Source organism: Porites lutea, chromosome 8, assembly GCF_958299795.1.
Source record: "Porites lutea chromosome 8, jaPorLute2.1, whole genome shotgun sequence".
In the NCBI taxonomy this organism is placed as follows: Eukaryota; Metazoa; Cnidaria; class Anthozoa; order Scleractinia; family Poritidae; genus Porites; species Porites lutea.
Window position 1 is genome coordinate 22,850,646 of NC_133208.1, and position 25,467 is coordinate 22,876,112.

Here is a 25,467-nt window from a genome sequence, read left to right on the forward strand (position 1 = left end):
CGACGATTTTCAATTTACAGTAGCTGAGTTTTGTGCTCAATGGATTGCTTACAACTCCCGAAGGTGTATTCGTGTAGAAGAAGCCGTTTCCTGAACTCAGCGTTTTCTAACAAGAAAGTTTTGGCTCAAAAATCGAAGTTTATTTTTGACAAACAAATTTAAAAGGAAATGTTTGCAGAAATTCTACGTTTCAAGTAAACAGGAAAAAGAATGATACAGGAAGACGACGTCTCACCTCGAACAACGGAGCCGCCATTTTTGTCAGCACTTCATACAAACGTGGCGACAACAAAGCTCAAGTTTTCTTCTCAGGTAAGGAAACAGTTCAAACTTTTAGCGGATCCATTTAAGCCATTACGCTGTTGTTTGCGAAATGATAAACTTGTGGATTGCCATGTTTGAAAATTCTGCAAAGATCTATTTTTAAAATTACGCGTGATCTGTCAATCAAATCCCACTTTTTAGTGGTTTCCTCTCTGATTTTGTTGAGATCACTTCGTGTGTATATACTAAAGCAATTATTCTTTTCAATCTTTCGCGGCTTGGTAAATATTTAGCCACTATTCACCTCGATTTCAAAGAATAATTGTTAAGTATACAAGGTATACAGTATTACTAGGGTAAACATGGGTACACAGGATATAGAGGGGTATACAGGGTATACAGTATTACTGTGGTAAACATGAGTAAACATGATACATAGGGATATACAGGGTATACAGTATTACTAGGGTAAACATATAAGATATATAGTGGTTTACAAGGTATAAGAGATAATATATCAGGGAGTCTATATAGAGACTGCTATGAAATACTTGGAGTCTATATGGAGACTGTCATGAATTACTTGCTCATGTCAAAGCACTTTTAAATTGGATGCCGGGAGACTATGCGCGCAAGTCACGTAATTTGATCCGTCGAACTGCAAATTAAACCAAACTCTTCCCGACAAAATTCTCAGTATTTAGTTTTTTTAAAGCCTGTCTGAGTAGGTTAGGCCGAGTTTCCAACAGCACTACCTGCTATGTTGTTCCCTCCATCATTCAAGCGCGTCTACATTGTGTATAATTCTGCCATGATAACATATGCTAAAATCACTGGAGCGATTAACTTACACTTCATCCGAGCTCATGTCAGGTTTTTCCATTCGGTATCCAGAGTTGAGCTCGCGATACAGCTCTGTGTTGGTCAGCGTAGGGTATGGTACGCCTCCTGGATCCCACACAAGAAGAAAATCAGTTATTAAGAAAAAAACTGGGCAGAAAGTTTTTTACAACCGTTTTCACAGTATTTGTTCAGGTTTAAGACTGCAGAGTCCCTCAGGATAGGCCATTTCCGAGTTACAAAAACCCTCACTTTCAAAACGAGTGCAAAAGCTTTCTTTCTTTAGCTCGCTTTGAAACAGTGGCTTAGGGCAACCCTGAAACGGCCTATTGTCTTTCGTGCGAGCATGTCAAGTGTGAGGGAATAGGCCATTTCCGAGTTCCCCCAGGCCTCTTTTTCAAAACGAGGGTAGGTCCTCAGCCTTTCATATGGAAATCATTTTTTTTTTCTTTCTCATGCAAATAAAACTTATTCTCACAAGAAACGTTGTGCACCTAGCCTCATTTTGAAAGAGAAGGTTTTTGGAACTTGGAAGTGGCCTATTAAGAGGCAAACGCGCGAGAGCTAGAGAAGACGGAATATGGGAATGAACAACTGGGGCCTGGGCCAAAATAATCATATAAATCAGTGTTTTTTATTAGAAACGAGGAAAAGTAAGCAAGCAGTTGTAATTAAAGTAAATAAATCTTTAAGTATGCTTACCCAGTGTGGCCATTTCCCACAGAAGTACGCCGTAGGACCAGCTATAGTAGAAAGCAACAAAATCGGTTACTGAGCGATACAGACAGATGGCCAAGACTAAGAAGATTTTGTGGAGGGGCATGCATGCTTTGCCTTTTCTAGGTTAGTTTTACAGAGGCCTTCAAAATCCTACTAATGTAAATCAGCTGCCAAAATTTGAACCCAGACTTTGCTATAATGAGATGGCGTTCGAGAACTTACAAAGATATTCCACAAAAAATATTACGTATACGTCGTCCGGGTAACCTCGTCCCCTGGGGACGAGGTTGGTCGTCGGGGATGAAAAGGTCAGTTCGAAAAAGACTATTAAAAGTAAGTTAATCCATACGAGACTCTTACGATGAGATCTATAGTCTAGCGTTAAATTGAAAGTATTATTCTACTCACACATCACTCTTGATGGTAAAGGTGCCTTGATAAAGTGATTCTGGAGCCATCCATTTGATGGGAAGTTTCTTACACTTTCCTGAGCTATTCACATCTTCATAGACTTGTCGCATCAACCCAAAGTCAGACACTTTCACCCGATTGTCACAGCCAACGAGGACGTTACGAGCTGCAAGGTCTCTATGAACAAGGTTTTTTTCGGCAAGATGATTCTAATTATAAAGGTAGAGAAAGGGAAATCAGATTTTAGCAGCACATAATAACAGCTTACTAAATCAAGGAAGAGCCCTCATCTCAGACACCAACACTTTGTACAAGCCAAACTTTTTATACAGAATTCTTCCAAAATCCCTTTGTACCCAGATCAAAGAACACCAATCCCGTGAAACTTCTGCTGTTTTTGAACACTGCCGAGCAACGGCGGTCGCAACATCAAGCCACACAATGTTAAAGTTCTATCTGACAAAAATAACACCATCACGGAAACCCGAACAAAGAAAACCCCCTGTGAATAGGGACGAGGGACTGGACCTCCCGGCCATCTAAAATCCTCTCCTTGGGGAGCATAACAACCTTCAGGTACATAACCTGGTATTTTACATTTCTGATGAAGTTCGTACAATTCGATCGAAATATTCGATTTTATCTTTAACTTGTTGCTCTGTGTTTTGAAATTTTTTAGAATAAATAATCACAGGATAATCAAAGTGATTTTAGTTGGGCCATAGTTATTAAATTGGAATGGTTGTTAAGCCCTTTATACTCTTTGTTATACGTTTTTGTTACTGTTTCTGGACCTGGCCGTGCACAATGCTCAATCGCATTCCTATCATTTTGAACTTACTGACCAGTAGAAACTTCGCATTAATTTATTCAGTCACAATTTATGAACAAAAAACAAAGGATTATGCACGGTCAGGAAGCTTCTAACGTAAACTACCGCACTGTTGTTTTCAACTTTAACATTTGCCGGCTTTTCAACCAGTCTCCTCTACTAACTATGGTCAGCGAATTAAAATGCGCCAATAACTTTTAACACGGAAAGTCTGGCGTCTGATCTGCAATTTTCCCATAATGTTTTGTATGACGATGCTTGAGTTGTTTCTCAGTCCTCTTAAGTTGTTGTCCATCGTACAATCGCGGTTTCTGGTCCACTAGTATTTTCAGTGTTTTAAAAATCACGTTTAGGTACTTGAATCAAGTCTTTATTTTCGTTCGAGGTTTTCGAATTAAGTCGGCTTCATGCTACGAGAGTACATCAAGGGAATATATGTGAATGTGTAAAAATGTGGAAAGAGGGTAGGCTATTCTGGAAGAAAACCAAGAGCTCAAGGAACCGAAATGGGCGTAAAACAGAGTGTTGGCAGATCGTGCGATTGCTTTCAAGATGCCAAGACTCCAGGAAAAACTCATTTCCTAAAACTCTTCTTTTGATTTTTTTTCACCCGATTTAATTTTACGGCATTTTATGGCCGGATTTGGCTGTTTTGGTCTCAAAAGTGGTTTTGTCGGAAATCCTGATACTTTTCTTAAAGGCAGGTAAATTTCGGTAAAGAAATTCTACTTTCTCAATTTGCCCCATGCAGTTCGCCTTTGAAATCAGTGTCCATTTTTAAGTTGGATATGATAAAATGTAAACAAATACAGTAGCTACCATTCCCCTCGCTATTTGCCATGCAAATTTAAAGAGCTGTTGAGTAGAAAAGCTTTCTTCCTCGTCATGTGGATCTTCCTCGAGACTTTCACTTGAAGGCGGCTTCGAGACAGTGTGCTGACTTTCAACGGGTGGGTTGTTTGACATGTTCAACTGTTCTTTTGTGGACTCCTTCAATCCGTTATCCTAAATGTACAAATAGAGTAAAACATGTCAAGAAGGGTCTAGAATGGAAAACAACCCGTATTTTTGTGTAGATAAGGAAAGCGCGGGGGCGCGGCTAAACGAAAGGTCTGAATGGACGCCTCTCAGCCGTGTGAGGCTCGCTTCTCGAGAGAATCTTACGCCGCGAGTTCGTGCCTTTGACGACTGTTTTGTAGTCTGAGATGGGTCAAATGGACATGAAAATTGAGAAAAAAAATGTTTATATATAAACATCAGTAGATTATTTTGTTGTCAATAAATTGCACAGCTGAATAACTAAGACGTAAAAAGAATTGGGAAATAGTATATCTGTTTATCACTACAGGAGCCATTGGAGTAGGAGACCAGTCGAACCTGGACCATCTGCATGGCCTTGATCACTGCGCCACGCTAGCTGCCAAGTTAAATGGGAAAATTATTACATTAGACGCTGTTTGAAGCTGGTGGAGCTGTATTTTTCATGAATTCAAAGAAACATTTGAGGAAAATTAGACACAATTATTTGTTGTTGTTGTCAACTTTCCGCCCTCCTTTTACCTGCAAGTTTTTTTTTGTTTCGTCCGAACGCGATGTTCATCGCGCGACATCTCCGACATCTCTTAGTAACATGATTTGTCAAAGACACTCCAACTACGGTGATTAACATGATCAGAACTACATTTACAGTCCTCTTATTCAGAGTTATTGTAAAAGAGGTTATCCTCAAGGTCTTGCCTCAAATTCAGAGTAGGGGGAGAGGACAGAAATAGAATTTATTCATTTCCTACGAAGGAAATTTCTGACGCCATTTTGTTGGTTTATCCTTTGTGCGGTGCCCCCGCGAAAAATGTGCACATTTGGCTATTTCGATGGAACAAACCGCACTACTGGAGAAGGTATCCAGTTACGATCTCCTACACCGATTATGGCTCCTGATCGAATATTAGGTAATAGACGGCTGTGGCCTTTGAAAGTTGTTATGCAGCGGCTCGCTTTGCTTTAAAAATATGCAGAAACTACAGAGGTGTATTGTAAAGAAAGGTTATCAGCTTTGTTTATTTCCTCCATAAAAGTGTACCTATCTTTCTAAATATATGAACAAAATGACAGAGTTATGTTTGTTTGTTTATTTGTTTTGTTTTGTTTTGTTTCCAATAACCACCTTCTCAAAAACGGTAAGTTAAGACTAAATGTTGGGTAATCTTGCATATTAATAAAATGAAACGAATTTTAAGGTCACCGGCGCGTCCTCTCTGTTCACGTCACTGTCATCTTGCGATAATAGAGTCATTTCCACGTTCGTTTGTGTCTGCTCTTGCTCTACCTGTTGCTTAGCATTCCTGATTTCCTGTGTGAAATCAAAATCCGAAAACAAAGTAGCCTGTGAAAACAGTTGACATTAGGCGATACTGGCGAAATGACATCTGAGAAATGAGCGCAAAAATTCCGTACTGATGATGCATCACTGCCCAGATCTGGTGGTGCGTCTGATTGGCTGAAAATTTCCTCCAACCAATCAGAAGTATTACCCAGATCTGGGTAGTGACGCATCATCGGTATGGAATCTCTGCGTTCGTTTCTCAGACGTTATTTCGCGGGGAAACCAGTGATGGCGTCGTGAAATGTCAGCTGTTTTCTCAGGCTAAAAACAAAGTTTTTTTTACACCATTGTAACTTTTTTTTACCGGACATTGATGTAGCGGAAAAAATATCATCGACCTGACATGCATCATCCTCTTACATTAATTATGCCACCACTTTCCCCAAGGATTTGAGGCAAGGGGATTTGAATCTCTCCTGCTGTGATAATCAAAAATATTTTACATCGCTGGAAACTTTACCCGTTCCATATATGATCCCAACTTTTAAGATAATTTTTCAGGGTGTTAGTAAAAAGGTTGCTTCGATTATAGCCTCTGTAGTATAACACGTTGTTAACTGAGGGCGGCTTAAACGATTCTATGAAACTGAGGCTTACTCAGCAGTCGATTATTTGTCTGCGACTTTCTCGACTACCTCAAGGGAATCATAAAAAAATTTTAAGTGACAGTAAAAGAGGTGTAGCCCTTAAAAGAAAAAGCTATATAATGAAAAAAATAATTAATTATTACCGTTCCCTTCGTCATTTGATTCTCCATTGGCGCGGAAGGGGCTGTTGGCTGGTCTTCGTCAATGGTTTTGAATTCCTCATCCTGCAGAGGTAGAGCCGATAGGGTTGAATTAGACAATGAGAGAAGTTTTTTTTAGCTCTTTCAAGGAAAGGGTCACCAAATTTTAGTCAGTTTATAAAATGGTCATGCCTTTCTTTTTTACATTTTGTCATCTTGTAATAAAGGAGAAACTTCCGTACTCACTTGTTTCTCCTCTTCTTTATCTTGCACCTTAGAGAGAAAAAACAAAGATTACAGGGTATAATTAAATGAAAACCAGATTACGTATTTGGAAGGACGCTTTGAATCCAGGCCATCCAAGGTCACTTTTTCCAGTTAAGGGATCACAGCACAGCTTTCACGGCGAGGTCTGTCCAACTATATCGCACAAGGATTTCGAGCAATCTTTTCTGATTAAAGAATGAAATAATTAACAATTATTCCACAAGTGCGCGTCGGATATGAGCTGGTAGATAGCCAACGAGACGCCTAGCACCGTGTTGGCTATAATCATCTCATATCCAACAAGCGCGAGTGGAATAATTGTTTTATTAAAAACGCCCACAAAATATCGAGAATTCTTCCCGACTTTATTTGTAAAAACAACCGATTTTCGGCTCGTTTTTAATTTTGAGCAGACGCGTACAGTATTTGGAGAGCGTGGTATAATGGCTCTTATTATATGGCTGAGTCTGTTTTCGCAATGCGATTGGTCAATTTGCGGTCCGTAACTTGCTATACGGACCAAAATTGTAAAAGAAAATGCTCATTTCGGAGCTCTAATTCTCTTTACCTCGGAAAAAAGGTTTAAATAAAGTTTTAAGACGCCTGTAAACCTTGAGGACTTGGATGTTGACTTTGGCATTCAGCATTTTAAACTGTGTTTATTTGTGAACGAAGGCGATGAAGAAACTAACTCGTAATCTCATCGAAGAGGATTCTAGTCAGTGTTTGAAAATTTTATCGTAGTACACAATTAAGAAGACGAAAATCGACTGGCAGAGATTCGAGATGTTTTGCCTAAGAGAAAATGAGTAATTCCTTAAACAAATATGATAACAAACATACCTGCACCCAATCATCTTGACAAGCTTCTTTGCCATTTGCAGTGTTCTTTTCAAAGACCAACGAAAGAAAGATAGAAGCGAGTTCGAGCCAGACACAATAATGTCCAGTTTTCAAAAAACTCCATTACATTAACGAGTGAATACTTACAGTGCTCTTAGTTTCGACCGAACAAAATTTAAAATATGTCTGTTAACCCTGATGACCCTGAGAATTGGGATGTTGACTTTGCCTTTCCAAATTTTAACCTAGCTTTGTTTTAATGAGAACGAAGCTGTTGTAGAAACTGAATCGTAACCTTACGGAGGAAGAGAATTCTAGTCAGTGTTTGAAAATGTTAACGCAGATCACATACTGAAGAAGAGAATGAACTGGCAGAAAGAGAGGTTTTCCCAAAAACAATTAACGAGCGAAACCTTCGACAATGACAACAGACTTACCTTGAAAAGCTTCTTTGCCTTTTGCAGTGTTTTTTCACAAGTACAAACGGAGGAAAGATGGAACGACTTCTAGACAGATTGTCCAGTTTCCAAAATACTCCAGCGTTACATTAAAGAGCTAAAACGTACAGTGCTCTTAGTTTTGACCGAATCAACTTTTTCAACATGGCGAATTTGTTTTTACTTTCTCGGAAAGCCTTTGTTATGTGCTATTGTTTTCGTGCGCCAATAAAAACTTTCTTTTTTGACACCTGTCAAATGACTGTCAAATCGTGCGTCCTGCACTTGTTTCCGGTCCCCCAAACAGGAAGAAGCCATAAATCGATGGAAAAAAACTCGGTCCGTAATTTACAGTACGGACCGAAAACTCGGCTAATAAGAGGTATATATACCATGATGGCTAAGCCAGTCAGAGCTCTAGAATTACATTATCCAATGATTCAGTTTTTAAAAATTAGTGTTATTAAAAGTGAATTCAACAGTCACCATTCTATATTCTGCATTTTTGCTTTGAGGCAGACGGAGAGGGACTTCATGTCGTTTCAAACAATCCGTTAAAATATGCGGACGCCCAGGAACTAGACTTCCCTCAAATTACAACCTCTAAAAATAACTTTAGTGAAACTTACATATCCCGACCAACGTCCTAAGATGCCCTTTCTGTCCCATATAATTCTCTCTTGGTTTACAGAGCTGAGTTGTCAGAAAGCCAACTGACGTTTGATGTCGTAGCCTGGCCAATGCTGCTTTTTAAACTGTCATATCATATGCGGTAACTTTAATACTCTTTTATATTACGGGCTGTAGGGTGCTGTGGCGGGTGACGAGCACGCGGAAACGGTCTTTAAACGGCACCGACGAGAAAAGAACGGATATGCCCGGCTCGGGTCATGATCTGCCAAAACCAATCAATAGGCAAAGCCATGTTTATCGCATACAAAAATCGTTTTATTGTCCTCCTGGACATGTTCCTTATTGGTATCAAATCATGTGATTTGACATTTGATTTGACAGCAGTTTAAAGACAACTCAAACATAGCGTTTAGTTTACCCCTACCTGATTTTTGGCGTTTCCTTCATCTTTCAAACTCACTTTGTCGTTGTATGCTTTGTTGGAGGCTTGGCTTGTGTAGATCTACAAGATTCAGCAACATCAAAGAGTGAAAACACCTCGCTTTGACTACTCTCATGCTACGTATAACGTTATATTTTGTTGCCACAACAAAACGTACTAGTTACAACGGATCCAAGCCAAAGCTTCTAGCTCAGCTTAGCTACATAGCGTTCTGAAATGAGAACTTAGCCTGCGTGCTTTTCCTTCCTTTTCAAACGCCTTTCACGCAGGCTAATGAGAACTCGGAGATAGAAATTGAGGAGGACAAGTGGGGTGCGAAGCCAGGAGAATAAGGGGCAGGCGGGGTACGGAAAGTGGGAGAGGAAAGGGTGGGAGGCAGGTGCTCCAGTAGGGTGGGAAGCGGAAGAAATAAGGGGGAAATAACGCTAAAATGCTTAATATTTCTCATTCGAAAAAGGGGAAAACCAGGAATGTCCCTTCTCGTTTCTTAAGAGACGAATCCTTTTTCTATTTTATTTCAGTAACCCTTCGTCAAAGTACATTGTAGAATTTTCTTCATTTTCTCACCCTGTTCCTTCTACGGCGTAACCACGTCAGCAGATCCCCAAAAGGAACATACTCTATCACCAGGAACTTTTCTTCCTGAAGCGTGCAGCAACCAACCAAGGAAACAACGTTCGGATGTGAACCCAACTGCTTCATCTGCTCGATCTCAAACTGGAATTCTTCTTTCTGTGCTGCGCTAGGATTATCTAAACACATCAAAACGAACTGGCGCGGTACTTTTTCTGTTAAATTCGACTTCAACTTTAGAAACGAAGAGGAGACTGGGCCGAGTTAGCTTTCGCAAAGGCTTCTGGGATCGTTATTGGAGACGTGCAAGTCAGCTATTGGTCTATTTTTTCCCCTGTCCCCAGTAACTAGGGAGTCCTAGCATCGAAGACGGCAACGGCAGCGAAAACGTCACTTTTAAACAAAAATTCCCGTCTTATCATTCTTTGTCGCGTTTATTCCAATTTGCTGAAAATGGCAAATGTAGCCGAATTTCCCTGGAGTTGATTTCTTGGGGACCGCACTCAAGTTTAGAGAGAGAAAAATAGATTCGTCGTCGCTTGTTTACGTCCTCCATAAAACTTGCAATTAGGCATTTTCACGTCCTAGTCGTGCAAAGACGGTAAAGAAATGTACAAAAAAGCGCGATGCACATGCAGAGTTGTTGTTTTACTCAACAAACCTATTGCTTTTTTGACGTCCCCGTTGCCGTCGCCGTCGTAGTTGCTACTTTCCCTAGGCGAAAGTTAACTGGGCCTGGTTTGCTTCTCGTTTGTAAAGTGGCCAACCCAACCATATGGATCATGTCACCCACAATGTTAGGTGTCAATAGAGAGATTAAGATTCACGTTTACGCTAAACGGCAGACGTGAATTTGTACCACGTGACCAAGTTATCCCCGTATTTTCCGTTTACTCTCTATGTCTTCTACACAGAAATAAGTAGTTTTATGTCCGTTTTAACCATAGGAATCGTTCGGGACTGTTTTTATCTGCCTATTTTCGTATCGAGAAAAGCGACCTGAATTCGAGAACAATAGGTATTGTTTCGTATTGTTATTTTTGACCGTTTCTTGTCTTTTAAGGACAAAAACGAGCAATGTGAAACAATAGCTTTTACGCGCAGCAAATTTCAACATTACCGATAACTTCTTTCCGATGAGATTTGAATTTTCGGCGGGACCGAAGTAAGGAGCAATTTCACCTTAGGGGGTAGGTAGGAGTGTTAGTTGACTGGCGAAACGGACGACGCAGTAGTGAGGAGTGAGGCAAGTTTCGAACAGACGAGATTTGGGACGAACAAACCCGAATCGTATTGCTTATCTTGCGCTTCGCGTACTGGCTGCAAATTTTAAGAAAACATACTTCATTTTTTATGGCAAAAATCGTAGTAGCAATTATAAGGAACTTTAACTAGGGATTGAATCGAAGGAGCCGAGAACTTGCAATTAATTCAGGTGGTTTGATCGCGGCGCTCTGATCAGTGGTTTTAACAGCCCGCTTTATATTCTGTTGCCGAGTTCGCACTGTTTGAATTCTGCGCCAGGAAATTTTATCCTTCGGTTAAATGACGGTTATATTTTACGGTCGTTTGTTTGAACAGAAATTAACTTCTTTGAATAAAAATCACATCCCATTGAATGCATTGAAGAGCGTGAGTAAATAGTAAAGAAACAAAATAATACCTTCCACCTCACTGCCAGCGAAACTTAAAACACGGTTCTGTGTCCCCGACCCTTTAAAACTAATTTATTGCTCTTTTCAAGCAAAATTCTCGCGCTTCGAGCGTAAATTCTCTAATATGAACGCGCTGTTTACTTGTGTGATTTAAATCAAACAAAAGAAAGCTCATTTTCATACGATGATTAATATATTGAAAGGGAACAGCAAACAAAAGAGGGAAAAAATCGCACCTCCTTTCGCCGCACTGCCCACGAAGTTCAAAACACGGTTCCATGCCTCCGACCCTTGCTGATATAATTTATTGCTCTTTTCAAGCAAAATTATTATTATTATTGTTATTGCTGAGTTGTGGCTATTCCATAAAGCAAATGAACTTGTCTGACGGTTGCCGTTAGCGGTAAACGTGAATCTTTTGTTATGAAATGAGCATACCAGGCATACCTTGGTGTGAGCATACCAAGCATGAGTAGTAAGAGATTGTCTCACCAAGTAAAACCTTGACAGCAACCAGCCGAGGCTTCTTGCTGGACAACAGTTTCCGTTTTGAAATCTCGGTGCTAAACACCTCTATCCCAACTCTTTCCCAAAGCATTGCTTTGTAAACTACACCAAATGCTCCTCGCCCCAGCTCCTCTTCGTATTCTATTTGCTCGCGAAGAATTTCCCACTCGTCCAGGGGATTGATCGGTCGCTGTAAAAGATATGATCTGAAAAAAAAAAAAGGAAGACAATAAAACAATCTTTCTTCTGCAATCAGATAATCTCGTCCCCAGATATCTCAAGGTCAAGGGTTCAGCGTAAGACGAGGGAGATCTGGGTACGAGATTAGCAATCAAGTTCAGTACCTAATTGGTCTTAAATTTCGCGTTTTTCGCGATTGTAGAAAAATCGCGAAATTAAAGACCCGTGAATAAAACACGCGAACTTTAATATTCATATGGACAATTTAAATCCCAGAAAAAATATATTAACGTGCAGTAACACCTACATATGCGAGGATATGTATCGACAAATAAGCAAATTGTTAACTGATTTTACTGGTAAGTTCCACTTTGTATCATATGTTGTGATAAAACGTTACGTTAATTTGTAAAGATTTTACATATGCCGTTAGGGAACCTTACTAACTATCATCTTGATCTGAGTCTCTAGAGTCGTATAAATCCTTTATCTAGAAATTATAAATAGTTCAGACTTTTTGAAAAATATAATAAAGTTGAGAACGAGTGAATCGCAAAATTTAACGCCCTTTTTCCGTAGTTGCCTATTGAAATCGCGAAAATAAAACCCCGCGAAATACTGTCTCGCCAAAATCTCGAATTTACTACCCGCGAAATTAAGTACCAATAATGTACTACATTACGTAAACATAGGTGTCGTAATTTTAGCATATAATAGCCCATAACCCGGAGCGACCAACTCCCATACTAGGCCTATGTCACGGCGTTTTAACGGATCAGTTTATTTTTAGACACATTTTAGGGCACTTTTTCCCTCGAAAATTAAATCTCCACCATATCTATGAGCGCATTCGAAGTATAAGATATCAAAAAAGGGAAACTAAATGTATACAAAGACAGAAAATATCATTTTTAGGTCTGTAGGTTTTGCTGACTGGTTTGTGAAATTTAAAAGATAATCAAAATTCGTGCCAAAACCGTTCGAAAAATAAACTGGTCCGTTAAAACGCCGTCACACAAGGGCATGGAAGTTGCTCGCTCCAGATTATGGAGATTATGGAGATTATGTGGTAAGCACGTAGAACTGTACAAACCCATAAACCTCCTTTTGTCGTCTCCTCCTCCTGTAGCACCAGATGAAAATAGCAGCACCCAACAGCAACGCAGCGAAGGCAGCACCAACAGATAAGGGAATCACCATACTCCTGGGTTTGCTAACTGCGGAATTTTGGGATCAATTTAGGTTCCTGGGAAACTGCCCACCTATCCCTCCCCTAAGCCAACATTTTGCCCTAAGAGAGAAGAAGTAAGTGATAATTTTGGCTTAGGGGAGGGGTAGGTGGGCAGTTTCCTAGAAACCTGAATTGATCCGAATTTTGCATTGAAGTAGGATATGCTAACAGGTAAAGATTTAGAGGCATTTAGTACCTCTACAAAATATTTCACCATTTATGATTGGCTGATCAATTTTCCATGTGTTTTCTCATAATCAGCAGAAGCCTACCATATTTGCGAAATATAGGAAAAAAACCAACCAATTCAATCAGGGTCATAGCCCTCCTCGATCTGCATAATTGTTGTTGTCATACTCAGCTTTATTCAGCAATTGACAAATACTACATTTTTTATATCCATATTTGTTTCATGGTGCTACCTGTTTTTTGGTCACTCTTACTTAATTCAGCTACCTCTTTGAAATTAATAGTGTCCAACAGACGGATCAGGAATCCCGTGTCATTTTTGTTAGTACCATTTATTTTCACCAAATTGCTTCCAGAAGCAGTGCAGTCCTCTTTTGCGTTTTCCCGTGTTTTTGAAGTCCTGTGCTTATAGTAGCAAGATAATCCATTCAGGTGTCCTTCATCATGATCAAACGGACAACTCAGTGGACCTAATGGATAGGAAAAATTAAATATAACGGTTTCCAATGAATGTCGTTTAATTTTTAGAGCCGCCTGTGTCACCTAGTGACTGAAAAATATCTTTCTCATAAATTCACCAGGCTTAAAATTCACCGTCACATCTCCATCATTGCGTATAAGCACATATCGAGATTACAGTCCTTGAAGTATGCAGGATGTTTGTCAGGGACACCCAACGACGGTTTCTCCTAAATACATTGACGACACTTCTTGGCTATCCAGGGCACTTTTAGACCTTTAATATATAGATTTAGCCAGAGCTAAAAGCGAAGCTCCAATTAATAAATTTATAATTTAAATTAAAAAATAAACTTTTAATCCACAAATCATTTAACTTAAGGGCACATTCATGTGACTTTTGAGGGAAAGGCTAAGTTATTTTAGAGTGAAACATCTTTCATCGAATTGATAACCTTATATGTACACCCAAAAAATAGCAAACATCTTCGATCACATTCAAGATCACAGTAGATTAGGCCTCGAAAACAAATTATTGGAAAACAAATCACGCCGAATTTTTTTGCGTTCGAGAGGTTTATTTTACAAATTCTTGCCAACAAATCTGGGGGTGTTTAAACCAACCTTTTATAATTTTTATACATCACATTTGAGGTGAAACAGTACTATTTATCACACAGACCTCGGACAGAATGCAGTATTTCACAATTTTTCGAGACAAATTGCACTCAGTCAATATTCAGGACGATCAATCGTAAAGCGAAACCGTTCAAAAATTTCCAAAATCACCCATATGGCTAGCCGGTTCTCGTTTCTATAGTGCGAGCTGTCAGTGTGGTCGAGTGTTTGAATGAACTTTAATAGCGTTACACTTCAACATAATAGCGAATTTATTTTTTTTTTTTTTGTTATTTAATGGTTTCAGTTATAACGATGTGTAATCTTATAAAGCGTTTGATACGCGCGACATTTTTGAGTACTCCTGCAAGCGATGTTCATGAACGATGAAAACAAACGGCACAGACAAGCGATTAAAATTGCAAGAGAGACTACTAACAATCAAAAAAAGGATTATAATTCGGTGAAACATTTACAGAGATAACAATTTTCATTCATGAAGTCTAAAAATCCTGAGTCTCGGCGTGAAGCTTTATAAGCCGGCTTCCCGGCGTGGGTGTTTACTGTTTTCCAAGGTGAACTCCTCGAAGGAAGAAAATCGCTCAAAGTTTTCTTTCTACAGCCAAATTTATAACTAAATATTCTTCGGAACGTTTTCTATCTGTGGTGAGCAAATATATCTGAAGGCTTTTTAAAGTTCTGTAAGCTTATATCAAACCGTTCGAACCTGATACTAGGTCAGATCATTGACTCAAACTACGGCTACAAACGTGCATAAACTTGCCGCATGAACTGTCAGCGTGAATGTGCAAGACTTCATGAAATTAGATATAACAAAAACAAACATCAAATACAATAGTTACTCAGGCTTACCATTCGAGATTCAGTTCCCGAAAGCTAGCAAGGAAGGCCACAGTTGCTTGAGACTTTTAAACCCTCTTAAGCATTAAGCAAGGTGAAAAACGAAAACGATGCCATCCGAAATCGAATTACCAAATTTTGACAAGCGACGCGTTCCTCAACCAAAAACCCAGTAAACAAACCAGCCATGAATAACAGAAGACTCTTGATAGCAGCTGTATTTCATTTGTACATCCAGAAGAAAAAGACAGTTAAAAACATCACAAGTTGACACAAAACTCTTCAGCTTCACCTGTCAAAATAAACAATTTTCAAGATGCTGCATAATTTTTTCGCATGAACTCACCTGTCAAATTTTGACCAATCAGAGTATAAAAATTGGACGTAGAGCGTGACCAACGCGTGACCATGGTAAGATAAGGTCTTCCCCGCCTGTACTTTTAAAAAAACTGGCTGAATTTTCGCTTCCGAAGTCAGTTTGAAATCAAAATTCTAATAGTGCGGGGCCATAGTGACATAAACACAACATATTTGATATGAATCCTTGGAAAAAATAAACTTGAGCCTGCGATCATTTCAAACTGGTAATTTGTCAGCGGATAACTTCAAAAAATACTCGACCTCGATGGGTCGACACTTGAGCCCGCGCTACGGTCAGGTGATACTGGTCAGCGGATGCCCTGTTTTGACAGCTGTCAATTGATCACAACATTGATGTGAAATTAGTTTTCCCTTGGGCTCCCAAACTAGCTAAAATGTGAGAGTAAACATTGGTTTTCCTGTGGTGCGGACGGACGGTCGGTAGGCGGTCGGTGTACGGTCACGTGATTACCAAATTTTCTGGGATGGGTAGATTTACTTAGCAATGGGGCTCCGCCTACGCGCGCGCTTCGCGCGCGCGTGGAGCTCCGCTATAAGTGCATTCTAAGCGGCTCTATAAAATTTTTATCTCTTCGATCATCCCAGGGGAACGTGAATCTTTCGAACAGTACAAGGGCTTCAGTACATTATTTTCCCGAACATTTGAAAGCGATTTAACGTATTTTGGATCCGAAAATTGTCTCCGAAAAATAGCCAAGCCTGGGGAGTGAAATGTGAAAAATTTAACGTCAGAAAATCGTAGGGAATTTATTGGACAAGCTTCGAAAATTGTTTATGAATGGAACGTTCATCTAGAAATTTTTAGCCGTCCCCAAGTGACAGAAAATTATAGGCAATATTTGCTTCTCCGAAGGAGATATTTTGCAGACTGAAACATTCGTTGAGTGCCCCTGGTTTGTCACATGACCCTACTTTAGTGGCCTTAGCACTCATGAGTATCCGGTAGCTCAGTGATAGAGCATCTGTACTAGCAACCAGAAGCTCATAGGTTCTACTGCATTTTGGAGTACTCAGATTTTTTTCTTTCGAGCCGCCTTTGTTACGAATGGAAAAACATCTCTGTCATAGATCCTTATCATCATGTTCCTAGTAAAATCTGTAACTATGTAGTCGATAACTCAACCAGTCACGCTATCCATCGGATAGAGAATTATCCGTAGCGTAGGGTTAGTTAATTTTTGAACAACTGGCGTCAGAGCCTGCATGAATTTCAGTCGTTTTCTCACGTCTCCCTCGGCAGCAGGCCTCTCTCCTCCGTAGAAGCCTCTTTGTGTTGTGGAAAGGTTTGTCAGAAAGGAAAAGAGAGCGCGCATCCATTCCATCTTCCCCCGCGCGCTTTCTCTCTTTTTTTTTTCGTTTCGATTATTGCTATTTTTATAGGAATACCCAGCGGAAAAGTGCCTCGCATTGGCTGAAAATTGGATGAAATATTAAAGCATTGCAAAAGCATATGAACGCGAAATTTGTTTAGTCAACTGAAACTTTACAAAAGTTGCATTTATACGGATTTTTGCAAGCATCAACGAATTCATTATTGTAGAGGAGCAATAGGCCACTTGCACTAAGAGGTCACGTGACCAATGCTTCCTTTAAACAATGAGTTGGAATCTTGCTGATGCCAAAAATTGACAGAGCACATAAAAATTATCTTAAACCCGAAATTTGAGAGGAAACGCATTTAAGGGAGATTCTTTATGTCACTTTGATTTTTGACAAAGTGGTATGATTTGTATTGGCCGCCATGTTGGAGGGTATACTCTTGCCTTCCAACATGGCGGCCAAAACTGCTTTTTGTTTATATCAGCGCTAAGGTGTGCTGCAAACGTTACCACATCACTTTTTCAACATTCTGTGCTAAGAAAGAGGTAATTCATAATTTTAAGAATTACATTTTGGTCACGTGACTAGCTACGAACTTACTCATTTTAAGAAAATGGTGCGGGTTTGAAAAACCAAATCACTATTATTTTGTTTAAGATATGACCCACTAATCGTTTTTCGAATGCAGAATCATATAACTTTCATTTTCATAAAAACGATGTCACATGACCTCTTAGCGCAAATGGCCTATTACTTTGGCTTTATCAGATCCTTTTGGCAAACATTTCTGGGCATTGGTGTCCCTTGTATATAGGCCTGGTTACTTTCTTCACGTATTTAGAAGCAACTCACCTTTCGGTTTTTCACAGATGTAGTACTCGGTTTCCTTGCAACATTCAGTAAGGTTCCAGCCATATCTCAGTAATTCCACACATTTGGTCCCATTCCCATTAAGCTTACTTGTTGTGTTTCCACACCAGTTGACGGATAAAGAAGGATTAAAAGAACTTCCATCGTTCCATGAATATATATCCTTCGGAAGCCGATGAACCAACCCAATCCAAGCAGATTGGTTTTTTAACCTCGGAGACGACAGTTCATGAACAAATTGCTTTTCCTTTTCACTTATCATGCTAACAAGATAACCTCCATACCCCAAACAAACGCGAGACGCTTTTAACCAACCGCCGAATATCTTGGAATTTTCTTTTTTTTCCATCACCTTGTAGCAAGAACGTTGAAACTCAATCCAATCATCAGGGCAATGTAAAGCTAAAGAAAAATGAACAAATTAAAATAAATAAAGTGATCTTTGTCTCTGGAGATAAATTTCTGCCATTTCCTTATTTCAAATCGAGAAGGGATGGGTACAAGTCGGTTTTTTATGGGTTAAAGAACACCAGACCCACATACTCAGAAAGAGCACATTGAAAACCTCTTTTATGCCTGCCAGCTGGTAGTCTACCACACATCCGTTATGTATTCACCTTTTCTAGACTTAAACTTTTAATTATTTTTAAACAGTTGTAAATTTTGTTCTTTCTGGCCTTTTTAACACTTAGATAGAGTCTATTTGTAAGCTATTGTATATTGTAAGGCAGGTTTTATTTCTGTGAAGCACTATAGGGCATTACTTTTCATTCAAAATATTTCCCCAATTCTGATTGGCTAAAAGCACACGCATAATTCACCATAACCAGTTACTGATGACCAAATTTGGAAGAATTTTGTGTTTAACGAGGAAATGACGTCAAAAATGCAGCCTTCTACAGGTTAATGCACCGTTAACCGAGAAGACCTGGGGACGAGGTTGAGTTGTTTTCGTTGTGAAAACTAAAATGGCGGACACTTCACTCGTTTCAAGAGTAAGAGCTACAGCTGGAACTAGGCGAAATAATGGCTAAAAACATAGCAAAAACAGCAAGACGACAACTCGGAGGCGACATCTGCTAACTAGAGAATATTTGCGGAGCTGGACAAACCTTAACGTACACTATCGAAGATAAACTTAAGATCGATGCAGGTAAGCACGTTTTAGCTACGTTTTTAAACTAGGAATTATTCTGAATGAATAATAAAGCAATTAATGAATTTGGCTTTCGTAGGACGTGAAGAATTAAGCAGATCCACCCAACCTCATTCATAAATATTTTCATCGATATAGTGCTATAGAAGTAAATAATTATAACTATCATTGTTTTGTTTCGAGTAACTTGTTGTTTTATTTACCGGCTGGTGACTGGCCCACAACCAACTCTCGGAGGGTGTTATCCACCTCAGTCTTCGGCCTCTGTGGATAACACCCTCCTCGATCTGCTTAATTCTTCATATCCTACTCTACTCAACCTCATTCATAAATTGCTAATTATTTTCATCGATATAGTGCTATAGAAGTAAATAATTATAACTATCATTGTTTTGTTTTGAGTAACTTGTTTTATTTACCAGCTGGTGACTGGCCCACAACCAACTTTCCCGGAATAAATTGTTATTTTTATAATATATGGGTTTAGCCAGGGTTAAAATAACCTCCCCGCAGACGTCCTTTTTAGGGTTCGTTTGTCACGCATTCATTTCTCCCCCACGGACGTCTGCTAAACACAGCCGACATTTACGTTCACCAATCACAGGCCGTTTACGGATTTTTGAAAAACGTAACCCGAGCCGCTTCTTAAGATTCGCACGATCAGTAAGGCTTTTGATCGAGTGTGCCAGAAATTTGTAATTAATAGAGAGTTAAACAAGTATCAGAGAGAAGCTAACCAGCAAATTTTATAGCGAAGTCCGATGAGTTCATAAATTTGCCGACGGGATTTGGCAAATCCCTTATCTATCAAGCTTTGCTGCTTGTTTGCTTGGTCCTTTCCTAAATTACAGCTGCAAAGAAAACAAAGAAATTCGCTTCTTATAACTTGTTTCGGGGTCTCACCATGCATAGGCATGGAAAAAATATTCCTCTAAAAAAGCGAGAAATAATTCGTAGGTGCCGTTTCACTTATATCACAGCGCGTGATTGGCTGATCGTGACACAATAACTAACCGCTTATTGGCTTATTCAAACGTCCGTGGGGGAGAAATGAATGCGTGACAAACGAACCCCAAAGGACGTCTGCGGGGAGGCTAGGGTTAAAAGGGAAGCTTTCGATAATATTTAAAGTTTGTCCAAACAAAATATAGAATCGTGTAATGGCAAGCGGGGAAGGCAACACCGGAGAACGGTGAAAAACAACATTAGGTCTAATTAGCAAAAAAGCCACTTTGCACGAGCAACGCAATTTTTTTTGTACATTTCTTTACTGTTGTTTTGCACGATTACAATGTGAAACTTCCAGAAACTTCTTTGTTACACGTTTTTTGGAGGAAATGTCGAACGTGTTCTCATTCACTTTTTTTTCACTGCCGCTCATTTTCATTTTGCATTAGCGGACGCTAGCATTTCTCATTTTGTCACCGCCGCTACAAAGTTTTCATGTTGTTCTTCCAACAAAAAAAAAATGTCTCCTTTGTTTTTCTTCTCTTTGAGCTTCGCTGGCCTGTCGCCTACTTTCTCTTTTTCTCCGTCTTTCTCTTGCTATCTATTCCAAATTTGTAGACATGACAATTAATATATTAAGCTTAATACTTTAGACACCACGGATACAGAAACAATCTCCCCTTTCCGTTTGCGTTTTTATTGACTCTTTAGTTGTCTCTGCTTTACAAGACGCCGGTGGTTATGCGATTTCCCGCCAAAATAATTTTGGTTGCCGTACCTGTTGATTGAGTTATTTTATACATTGGTATGCCTGTGGTGCGGATGGACGGGCGCCCGGTCGCTCGGTCTACGGTCACGTGATTACCAAATTGTCTAGGATGGGTAGATTTACTTAGCCATGGAGCTCCGCTATAATCCGATTGGTCAATTTTCTCTAAGTGGCCCCGGTTACAGTAGTCGCACTGTAATTACAGAGCTTGTACATATCTGGACGTTTTACCCCAAAGTGAGAACGAAATGGCGATTTGTAACATGAGTTAAATCATACTGATCATATTATAAGTGGGTATGCAAAATCAAATAAAGAATGTAAAGAATTCACCATTTTCACATTGCCCATCATACAACATAGGCATTGTCTTCAATTTCTCTTGGGACGACGATGATAAAGCCTTTTCACTCACATGATTAGTATCAATGCAAAATTATTGGAACAAAAGAAAGCGTTCAACTACCACTGGATTGGTTTGGAACAACAACATGGCCGCCGTGACGTCATGGGTAAACGCTCTGAACAATGTTATGCAAATTTCTTTTTTTTTTTTTTGGAGGGGGGGGGGGGAAGAGGTGAACAAGGGACATGGTTGTAACAAGTTGGAATATGACTTACCAGCATGAGATATAGTTGTCACGAGCAAGAGTGAGACGAACAAGTGTATATTGGGCATTGTGACTCAGATCTAAGGTGAGAAACAAATAATTTTTATAATAAGCAGGAGTCCATAACCCGGAGCGAGCAACTCCAATACCAGGTCTATGTCACGGCGTTTTTAGGGACCAGTTTAATTCATTTTTAAACACATTTTAGGGCACTTTTTCCGGCGAAAATAGAATCTCTACCAAGTCTATGAGCGCTTTCGAAGTATAAGATATCAAAAAGGAAAACTAAATGTTATTGAAAGGCAAAAAATATCATTTTTAGGTCTGTAGGTTTTGCTGACTGGTTTGTGGAATTTACCAAATATTCAAAATTCGCGCCAAAAACGTTCTAAAAACAAACTGGTCCGTGAAAACGCCACGACACAAGTGCATTTAAGTTGCTCGCTCCTGATTATGAGTTCCTGTATGGTTGCTATACATGTGTGATATTTTACTTTAACAAGTGACGCCATGTTATTGCATGTTAGGTGCGCACTAATTTCGGGGTACTCATCCCACAATGACGGTCAAAAGGAGAATCGCAGCAAAAGTCATGTGCGGCCTTTCGACCGTTATTGCGACGCAGTTAGTTCATCGTCAGCCGAAGCTATTCAAATTGACTATCGCAAAACCGAGTTTTTCATGAAGCCACTACAGCGATAATTTTCCTTGTCTGCAGTGGGTCTCATTGCAGCTTTTTGTTTTTAGACTTTCGTGTTACAAACTGGATATTATGCATTGATACGGTTAGAAACAGCGGCTGCTGCAAATACAGTTTCAAAATTAAATTGAATGAAATCTTAGTCAAGATCGTGGGAAAAGATCAAAAGAAAAGAACATAAGGATTTCAGTAAGCCTCAGTAAGAGTTGGTGAAGAAGTTTATATTTTTGCAGACCAGTTGTCAATAGAGCGTTTTCACGCACGTGCCCAGCCGCTATGCAAATTAATTGCAACAAAAGAAAGCGTTTACATAAGGAAAGAGTTCAACTCCCATAGTATTGGTTGGGAACACTAACATGGCGGCCGTTCCAGTGTTCTACAACACCAATACGGCCGCCGTGACGTCATGTAAAAACGATGAATCACCTTTACGGTGCTCGTAACGCGACTACTGAAGATTTCCTTTAACTCGCTGTGAACTGTTTTTTATATCTACAACAAACAAAAATTATTTTTTTACGCCTGTTATACGAAATAGGAATTGTTTGGACAGTTTTTGTCCACCAATTTCCTAATTTGAGAAAATCTTTAACCTAAGATTGACATTTGTCGTGAAAGTATGTCTCCCCAACTGATCAGTGAATTTCACATCATCATTTCAACATAATACCGCAAAATTCCGAAAATAAGCCCCTCCAAATATAAGCCCCCCAAACCGGTAACGTAAAAAACCCTCCGTTAAATCGCCCCTCCAAATACAAGCCCCCAGGGGTTTGTACTTGGAAAATTGCCCTCAAATACAAAGTAAAACAAAGCATAAACGGTAAATTTACTTCCAACTATAAGGCTAGCCCAATCGATTTTGAAACGCAAATTTCCGTCCGTAGATAAGCCCCTCCAAAAATGAGCCCCTCAAAAAGGGCCTTTGAAAAATATAAGCCCCGGGGCTTATTTTCGGAATTTTACGGTATGTAATGTTTTATCCTCTCTTTTAAAAGAAAACAAAGTTTGCGCCTTTTATCGATTAATCCACAGATCTCTGGGATAGAAAGGAAAGTTTCAAAACCAAAAATCTCAATCAGAATTTTTTTGCAGGGACTAAGAGATATCAAGAAAACCACAAGTACACCACCTGATTATATAGAGAACGTTTGTCAAGTTAAGTGGAAGAGTCCAATGTCGTCAACCAGTGGAGTTGTTCAGGGCTCCAACTTTGCAGCAGTCACCTGTTGTACAAGGAATTAATAACGGAGTTAAGACAACGACAAGACGGATCTGGATCTTGCTTCTAATTTTAGGAAACTTGCTTCTTAAATTTTTTTGACAAAATTGGATATCAAAGTTCTCAAAACACAAAACGGCTTTACTTAATAGATCGATCGTTGAATGCGGGTCAGTGTTCTAAATTTTGCTTGGAATTTCTTATGTAGGATATCTTGCGCCTTCATTATTAAAACCATAAACATAATTAATTCATCGCCAAGTGTTCGTTTGTCGATCGCATTTTGATTCTGAAATTGGAGAAACAACTGCTTTCTTAAATTTATGCAGAGAGCAGTGTTAATCAACCTGTCAGTTTTTACCAAGTAAAATTTCAAAACTTGTTAATAGTAGGCAATGATGAAGCGAGTCAGAAAGGTGGTTGCTAACAATTATCCCAGCAAGGAAATGCAAAATGATAAATTCATTCATTCCAAATAAAAAAAAGACATGGAGAGTACATGCATCATGAGCGAGTATCAAATATTTTTCTCATCCTGATTATTGCATGCCTAAAGCAACTCCAGGGAATTTCGTTTACGAGCTGTTTGGCGAAATATTTTCTCGGTGACTAACATATCTTCTCTTACGAAAGTTGTCTGATAGATTCGAGAAAAAATTCACAGGGTTTGACAGACTTTGCTCCTTGAATTCGAAATTTCAAAGTTAACACTCCAGATTAGGCGGAACACTCGGTCCCATCCTAATCGAAATGGGGCTCACTTTTTGAAAGTTAAATTACTTCCTCCGTTTTTGCGACCAACACTGGCGAGGGCTCTTACACCTCCCCCTGCTATTAAAAAAGGCACTTTGTTTGGGTGTTCATATACATAGCACGAAAATGCTAATTGAGAACACTAACTTGACGCCGTGTTACGCGGACAATCGAGCCACGCGAAGGTCTGGCCGTTTGCAGGGCAAAGCTAATACCTTCATTTCTCAGTGACTCTGACTGCAATAATGGATCATCTACCGACTGACCTAGTTCTGCAGTTAAAACGAGAAAGACTGGGAAAGATCTTAGTCAGTTAGTGCTCTGCCGGGCAGGTTCAAACGAGCGTCCACTCGCTTAGCAGAGGGATACTTCATCAGCTGCGCTACTCGGGTGATGCAAAACCGCCACTTCGCCACGAAGACAAAAAAAGTAAAAGTTTGGATTCCAAAATGTGATGGAGAGAGAAATAAAAAAAAATTCACTTTCGTAAAACGTTAAAAATAGCCTAACGTGGGGAGTAAAATGTGAAAACTTAAACTTCAGAAAATCGCAGGGAATTTAACAGGAATGGAAAGCTCATTCGGAAATTTTAAGCCCTCCTCAAGCCACAGAAAACCATAGGCAACATTTGCTTCTCCGAACAGTTGCCCTTGCTGGGGCTTCAGTGTCAAAATTACAATTCATGTTAGTTTTCCCTTGGTGTCTCCAGCCCTGAATGCACAAATAAACGAAGTTTTTTTTTTTCAATTTTTACCTGTAACTTACTATTTAATTTCACAGTATACTGTTAGTACTTACCAGAATTGTATCGTTGTCAGAGAAAGATTAACCCGACAAAAAAATCTATCGCGTCAGTCGCCGTTTAGACAGTTTCAGTAGTTGATCATAAAACATCAGTCATGAAAGGTTTAATAAATAATATTTGTTAAACAAACTGCAGTTGCCTCTTTGCGACCAGATGGCTGAATTGAACACTCTATACCCATTACAACAGGATCGGAAATTATAAATTGACAGTGGTCTACTATGTTGGAAATGAGGCCTCATTTTGGACTTCCCTTAATTAATATGTATAACGGTCGAGTCCATGCATGACGTCACCCATTGTTATAACCTAGGGAAAAAGTGCCTTCCTCTATACTAATGAGGGTCTTTCTGCATACTAATTCGGTATATAGGTTTACTAATGAGCGAATACTACAATAGGCACAACAGGCTTGCCTCGGCTTGCCCGTTAACTAACTTGAGCCCGGTTTTCCGGCCGTCTTTTAAAAGGAAAATAAGAATAAGAAAACTGATCACGTAGCAACGCGAGAAACGGCTTTCTATATCTTATTTAGCGCTAAAACTCAGATATATAAACAAAAGGTAAACAGAAAGTGGAGTTGAAAAGTCTTTATTTCAGTTTAGTTTATGTCTTCTTATTTAGCTCTAAAACTCGCATATATATAAACAAAACACATATACACAAAGTGGAGCTGAAAACTCTCTATTTCAATTTTGTCTGACTATTGCAAAACCGTTTTCTCCGTTCTATCTCGAGTAGATGAAAAACTATTAAAGTCTCAGAGTTGCACGCACCGTTAGTCAGTTAATTATGCGAGTTCATAAGCCCGAAGTTGAATACAAATTAGTTCATCTCTACAGCTAGACCCAAGGGAGCAC

The 25,467-nt window shown here is 39.4% G+C and overlaps 2 protein-coding genes across 2 annotated transcripts in view; one reads left to right on the forward strand and one right to left on the reverse strand.

The window, feature by feature from the left end:
• Window positions 1–25,467, forward strand: part of LOC140945355 (uromodulin-like) — a 64,675-nt gene that overhangs the window by 27,334 nt on the left and 11,874 nt on the right. The window lies entirely within an intron of this gene.
• On the reverse strand, window positions 1,112–17,905 carry LOC140946640 (mast/stem cell growth factor receptor kita-like). Its single transcript, XM_073395753.1, has 11 exons — window positions 17,626–17,905; window positions 13,389–13,604; window positions 12,808–12,931; window positions 11,520–11,740; window positions 9,367–9,551; window positions 8,782–8,859; window positions 6,424–6,450; window positions 6,181–6,261; window positions 2,233–2,444; window positions 1,807–1,847; window positions 1,112–1,212 (listed from the first exon to the last, which is right to left on the reverse strand). Exons 1-11 carry the CDS (start codon window positions 17,903–17,905, stop codon window positions 1,112–1,114), a joined length of 1,566 nt encoding a protein of 521 aa, XP_073251854.1.

Coding starts and splice junctions, on each gene's coding strand:
- LOC140946640 (XM_073395753.1), bottom strand. CDS start 17,905: ATGATAAGTGAAAAGGAAAAGCAATTTGTTCATGAACTGTCGTCTCCG. Junction 8,860..9,366: donor TACGCCGTAGAAGGAACAGG/GTGAGAAAATGA, acceptor TGAATCTTGTAG/ATCTACACAAGCCAAGCCTC. Junction 2,445..6,180: donor ATCAAATGACGAAGGGAACG/GTAATAATTAAT, acceptor CTTTATAATTAG/AATCATCTTGCCGAAAAAAA.